The 6,458-nt window shown below is 47.6% G+C and overlaps 1 protein-coding gene across 1 annotated transcript in view; it reads right to left on the bottom strand.

The window, feature by feature from the left end:
• Positions 1-2,353: 2,353 nt before the first annotated feature.
• BTBD16 (BTB domain containing 16) overlaps positions 2,354-6,458 on the bottom strand; it is a 66,389-nt gene continuing 62,284 nt past the window's right edge. The window contains exons 13-15 of the mRNA XM_004374913.2: positions 5,009-5,107; positions 3,337-3,525; positions 2,354-2,422 (exon numbers count right to left, since the gene is read on the bottom strand). Of these exons, the coding sequence (XP_004374970.1) occupies positions 2,354-2,422; positions 3,337-3,525; positions 5,009-5,107 (357 nt within the window). The remainder of the gene's footprint in view (positions 2,423-3,336; positions 3,526-5,008; positions 5,108-6,458) is intronic.

Below are 6,458 nucleotides of genomic sequence, written 5' to 3'. Positions count from 1 at the left end.
TTATAGCAGAAACCTCCTCCTTATGAGGGCACCTAACTATTAAGGTTCTGTTTATTTCATATTCTAGGAAAGTAGGTTTAGAAAATAAGCCAGTGTGGTGAAATAGATTAGCAGGTTTTTCCTTTTTTTGGTTTGTATAGGGTAAGGAAGACAATTGGATGTGCGGGGCATGGTGGAGAAGCCTGGTGTGGAATCAGTACTTACAGACTGGAGTTGTTTCTGCGTGTGGTCTGTAGACCTCCTGCATCAGGGTCCTCCAGGGAAGCTTGTTGCAGATTCCTGGAGTCTCCCAGACCGAAAAATCCGCCCCTCTCAGCTGGGCCCAGAGATCCACATTGGACAAGTTCCTAGGGCACCTGAACTACATTCAGAGGGAGAGCCCTGGGGCTGGAGACCAGCCCGCTCTCACCTGTGTGAACACCACCTGTGATGGTTCCCACTGATCCGCCTCCTGCAAGGGCACTGCCCATCTGCCACGGTCCCCCTTGCCATGCTCCTGTTGGAATCAAATGACAGTTCACATGGCTGAGCATGCACAGATGGATGTTCAGCTCTCGGTTCTGCCCAGGGCTTCGAACCGGTTTGTCCTGGTTCAAACCCCTGCTGAGAATTTGCATTTATACCCCAGATGTACTGAATCAGAATCTACATTTTAACAAGATCGCCAGATGATTCTTATGTATAATAAATTTTTGCTCTACTAGTGGTTCTCAGAATCGGTCCCTAACCAGCAGCATTAGCATCGCCTGGGAACTTGTTTGTGGAGCCCTGGTGGCACAGTGGTTAAGAGCTCGGCTGCTAACCAAAAGGTCGGCAGTCCAAATCCACCAGCTGCTCCTTGGAAACCCTATGGGGCAGTTCTCCTCTGTCCTATAGGGTCGACTTGTAACAACTGGTTAGCAGCCGAGCTCTTAACTATTGTGCCACCAAGTCTCCGGGTGCTTGAATTAGCCACGATAAAACATCTCACCTCTTCTCAGGGGGCCGTGGAGGGAAGTAGAAACACATGGGCTTCGTGTCCAGGCCTGAGTTGGCCTCCCAGCTGTTGCTCCGAGGAACCTTGGACAGGGTGAGTGCCTGACTCTCACTGGGCAATTATCCAAAGTGGAAAATTCGACTGTCTCATAGGGACCTTGGAAAAACTCTGTGGGATGGTGTGTGTGTCAAGGGCCTAACGGATCAAAAACACTTAGTCACTCCAGCTCACTGGGCCTCAGTTTCCCCTCTGTACAATGAGAAGCTGGAGATGATGTCAAAGGGCCCCCTCCCTCTGACACCCCAAGTCCTCCTGGCCGTGTGGCTTCCCGTGGTTGAGAGGCGGCAGATGCAGCCCAGTCCTTCAGGCCTGTACCGCATCCTTTCTGGAGTTGCCTTCCTTCTACGTCCTTGGCTTTCAGATTTTGGACCCCATATTAAGTTTCCTATAAGGAGCCCTGGTGGTGCAGTGGTTAAACACTTGGCTGGTAACCCAGAGGTTAGCCATTTGAACCCACTATCTGCTCTGCGGGAGAAAGATGTAGCAGTCTGCTTCCATGAAGATTTACAGCCTTGGAAACCCTATGGGGCAGTTCTGCTCTGTCCTATAGGGTCGCTATGAGTCAGAATCAACTCAATGGCAACAAGTTTGGTTTAGTTTATTGTTTCCTAACCAGTTGCCGTTGAGTTGACCTGGACTCATGGCAACCCCATGTGTATCAGAATAGAACTAGCCCTTGGGTGGTGTAAATGGTTAATGCACTTGGTTGCTAACCGAAAAGTTAGAGGTTCGGTCTACCCATGCCTAGACTCCAGACCCATGACAACTGGGAGATCATAAATGGTACTTTGTTATGCAGCAACAGAAAACTAATACACAAGTGGGGAGAAAGGCTCTCCACCTCATTTCCACCAAACTATAAAGTTGCGTTCAAGGAGGCAGGATGTTAAATAAGAGAAGTCACTCTGTACCTTCACTGCGTCCTTCCTTTCCTACTTCAGCTCTTGTTCAGGCTGAGCCCAAGCTGCCAGGGACAATTGTCAGGTATGATGTGCTGTGTAGCAGGCAGAAATGCATCATGGAAAGGGGACCCCAGTTAGGGTATGTCGCTGCTGATGGCCCCTCCCACTGCACCCTGAGACTGCAAGAAGTTAGGCCTGGACTCAGGGTGCTCTGGGGTCATTGACGGGAAAAGGACTCACGGTTCTGGCACTTCTGATCCCCAAATGATACCAATGTGGAACAAAGTTATAATGAGACCATTGCTAACCAGGACACTCAACTGAACACTTGAGGGTTTCCTTTAATGTCATTTTATTTTCTTTTATGGAGACCGGTAGAAGAAAAAAAAAATCTCATAGATCCTTCTGGATATTCTCAAGACACTGGGAAAATGAACGCAAAACTTGCATAGATTGGGATGCCCACTGTTTGGATTTTCAAGGCCTGAAAGAGGAAACAAAGCAAAGCATATGGCATCGTTAGGATGCACACAATTGCCCTCCGGAAGTGGGAGGGGAAGACCTAACAATTGTGTAAGGTGCTGGTTCTCAGCTCTGGCTGCACGTTAGAACCATCGTGGTGGTGGTGGGCAGGAGGTTTCTTGAAAAATGAACTTTAAAAATAATTTAAATATAACTTAATTCAATAAACGTTACGGCTTGACGTGTTTTCACAAAACAAGCACGCCTGTGTGGCCACCACTCTGATCAAAGTAAAGAACACTTCAACACCTTCCAAAATCTCCTTCGTGTTCTCTCCTGGCCAATAGCCAGCCTCCCCTGAGCCTCCACAGAAGTCACTGCTCTTCTGATCTCTAACACCACAGAAAATAACCTGGGAAGCTTTTAAAACTCCTGATACCTGGCCCCACCCACAGAGTATCTGGTCGCACGATGTGGGTGGCGCTCAGACCTGGGGAATTCTTAAAGGCCCCAGGTGGTTTTCGTGTGCAGCACAGCTGATCATTACTCACTGGCTTAAGACAAGTCTTACTGCTTCCAGGGCAGCGAGCCAGCCCCTTGGATCTCCTAGAATTCACAGCTCAAAGAGTTCTTCCTAAAACGACAAACTTCAGCTCTTTGGCGCATTCTGGATTCCTTTGACATTTCCAAAATGGATCTGGAGTGACCCAAATCAGGCAGTCTATTTGGGTTATAATTATTAGTGGCCCCAGCTTTTCAGTCTAGAAGGTTTTATCATTCTTTGGAGATGTGATAATCCTTAAGAAACTGAGCGAGCTCCCTGTGTACGTCACTGGTGATTTAAAGCCAGTGATCCCAAGAAAGGGGGGAGAGGAAGAGAAAGAGTGAAATGGGAATAAGAGAGAAAAGAAGACAAAAGAGAAAGACAACACTTACGTGGCTTTTGCAGGACGGCTTGACGAAGCCAAACTTCTGCGTGATCTGGTTGGTCCTGAACTCCTGCCACTTGCCGTCCACCAGGGTGTGGGCTCTGATTTCGTACTTCATCAAGCGTTCCGCTCTCAGGCTCACTGGGCTGTGCTCCCAGACCGTGGAGGGGAATTTCAAGTCTGTGTGCTTTATTCTCTGCAAAGAGAGTGATCCCCTCAGGTGGAACTGTGACCCGGGTGATCCAAAGGGGCGAAACCTGGTCCCTGGCACGGAGACCCTCACATGTAATGTGTGCAGACAGCAAGAGAGCACCTCCCAAATGGCGCCATTTCCTGGGGTCACAGCTGCCAATTGATACTTGAGCCCTCACCGTACACAAACTACTGGCTGATGGACTAGGGTTTGGCTTATCCAGAAAAATGCCATTAAGTCAAGCTGTCTTGAATTGGAAGGTTTGCCCCAATTTAAAAACCGATAGTATTCATGTGAGTATTTTGATACAGGTTATTAGATAATTCGTCTCTTCTCTCCAGTAAAATCCATTGTGTAGGGAAATTTATAGAATGCCTAAGTCACTGAAGACCAAGAACTAGGGCCCAAGGAAGCAAGGTGACTTGCCCAAGGGCGTGTAGCGAGGAAGTGGCAAAGCTGGGACTAAAACTCAGGTTTCTTCATTCATGCATCCATTCATTCATCCAGTCAGCTGGTCAGTCAGCCTCAAAGCTCCCGTATGTTCCCTACAGGGTCACTATGAGTCGGAATTAACTCGACAGCAATGGGTTTGGTTTTGGTTTTACATTCCAGGGACCGTGCTTGGCAGTGGTAACACCAAGGTTACTGAATCAGATATGGTTTCTCAAGGAGCGTGCAGTCTTAGAGAAGAGAAACTTCTAAGCAAATCCTAAGTGGAACGCAGAAGTCCATTGTCATTACCATCCTCATCCCCATCCTCCTCCTCCTCCGCATCATCACCACTAACACATACAATGTTTTATGTGTGAGGCCCTGTTCCAAGCCCTTTGCATAAATCAATACTTTAAACTCATAACAACCCAGTGAGGTAGGTTCTATTACCTTCACCATCTTAAAGGTGAAGAAACAGACACAGTGAAGCCCGTAGAACTTACCAAGGTCATACAGCTCGGCAGGTACTTGGACTACAGACTCTCTACTCTTTGACAGGACACTCTCCTGCCCCTCCTGAAGTTCCGCAGTCGCATCGAGGCGAAGTCCCCCACCCTACTGACTCTTGCTCCGGCATCCTGCCCACTGCACTACTTTGATACTCTGAGCAAGAGCATTCCCTTTCCCACCTGTCTGGCACTACCCACCACCCCCATGGAAGAATGACCATCTGTAGAGCATCACCCATCAGATATGAATTGAAGAGGAACTGAGCCCCTGATGTAAAGTCAGAAGACCAGGATTTAACCCGTTTTACCAATTAGAGGCCATCTGAACATGAAGACTCAACTTTGAGATCCTCCTCTGTTAAATGGGTTAACAATACCTACCTGCCAAGGTTGTTGCAAGAATTAAATGACATCACCTGGCTTACAACATAGTCCATATTAATCATTAATTAATGATTAATCAGTCACTATTAATTCAATGTTAATTGACTCTGAATCGAAGAGTCTTTTAGAGACATACCTTTCTTGTGTTCTGTTCGTCTTACCTGCATGTAAAAACTATAAGAGGTGGCATCATGTTTGATTCCCTTTATCTCAAAGAAGAACCCATACACAGCAATCGTTTTTGAATAAGTCGTATACTCCTAAATTTTGAAAGACAAACAACAAAGGGAAGAGGACAAATATTCAATATTCAGAGGCATGAGACATAGCAAGGCAAATTCTAGCTACAACAACAAAAGTGACTAATTTGACCACTGATCTAAAAACGAAAATACAACAGCAATTTTGGCCTAGGAAGCCAAACTTCAAGAATTCCACAAATCCTTGGCAAGTGAGCACCCAGGGACAACATTGTTTACCCTGCGTAAGTTCCTCCGGGAGGAAAAGAATGAGTAAGGCACATTCTCAGATGACCTGTGGTCTGCAGACCTTTGAAACGCAGCATTTTCTTCCAATTTGCTGGGTCTAAGAGACTCTCAGGAGCCCTGGTGCAGAATGGTTAAGCACTCAACTGTTAACTGAAAGGTTGGTTAGCGGTTCAAACCCACCCGCTGCTATGCAGGAGGGAAGACCTGGTGATACGTTTGGTAAAGCTCACAGCCTAGAAAACCCTCTGGGGCGCTTCTGCTCTGTCCTATAGGGTGGCTCTGAGTCGGAATCGGCTTGACGGCACACAACAACAAGAGACTCTCCAGACTCACGGCACTTGCAAGAGGACCTGGCCACTGTGGTCTACAGTCTGTCCACTTAGGCAAGTCTCTACAGCCCACGGTGGGACCCAGCCCATTCAGGCCCAGCCCAGAGGGCAGTCTATGATTTAGGGTCCCAAGTCTCTAAAACATGAATTCTTTTGAGATCACTACTTGGGGGGCTTTAAGGAAACGAGAGGAAAGCAGCAATTTCTCAGAGAACAGTGCCTATCACAGAGAATCCAGGATGAAGCCACCAACCCCTGACCTTGCTCTGGAGACTGAGTCCTGAGATGCCTTCAGTCAAGCTCCCTGGCTGACCGACCACTACTCTGATTCTGGGCCCCGTCTTAGTCATCTTGTGCTGCTATAACAGAAACACCACAAGTGGATGGTTTTAACAAAGAGAAGTTTATTTCTTCACAGTAAAGTAGGCTAGAAGTCCAAATTCAGGGCTTCAGCTCCAGGGGAAGCCTTTCTCTGTCTTGGCCTTCTCATCAGTGTTCCCTCGGACTAGGAGCTTGTCTGTGCAGGGACCCCGGTCCAAAGGACGCCCTCTGCTCCCGGCACTGCTGTCTTGATGGTATGAGGTCCCCCATTCTCCGCTTGCTTCCCTTTCCTTTTATCTCTTGAGAGATAAAAGATAGTGCAGGCCACACCCCAGGGAAACTCCCTTTACATTGGGTCAGGGATGTGACCTGGGTAAAGGTGGTGTTACAATCCCACCCTAATCCTCTTTAACATAAAATTACAATCACAAAATGGAGGCCAACCACACAATTCTGCGAATCATGGCCCAGCC

This window comes from Trichechus manatus, unplaced genomic scaffold (genome assembly GCF_000243295.1).
Source record: "Trichechus manatus latirostris isolate Lorelei unplaced genomic scaffold, TriManLat1.0 scaffold00031, whole genome shotgun sequence".
Taxonomy (NCBI): Eukaryota; Metazoa; Chordata; class Mammalia; order Sirenia; family Trichechidae; genus Trichechus; species Trichechus manatus.
Note: the sequence above shows the minus strand (reverse complement) of the source record. Positions and strands in the feature narration are given on the sequence as shown.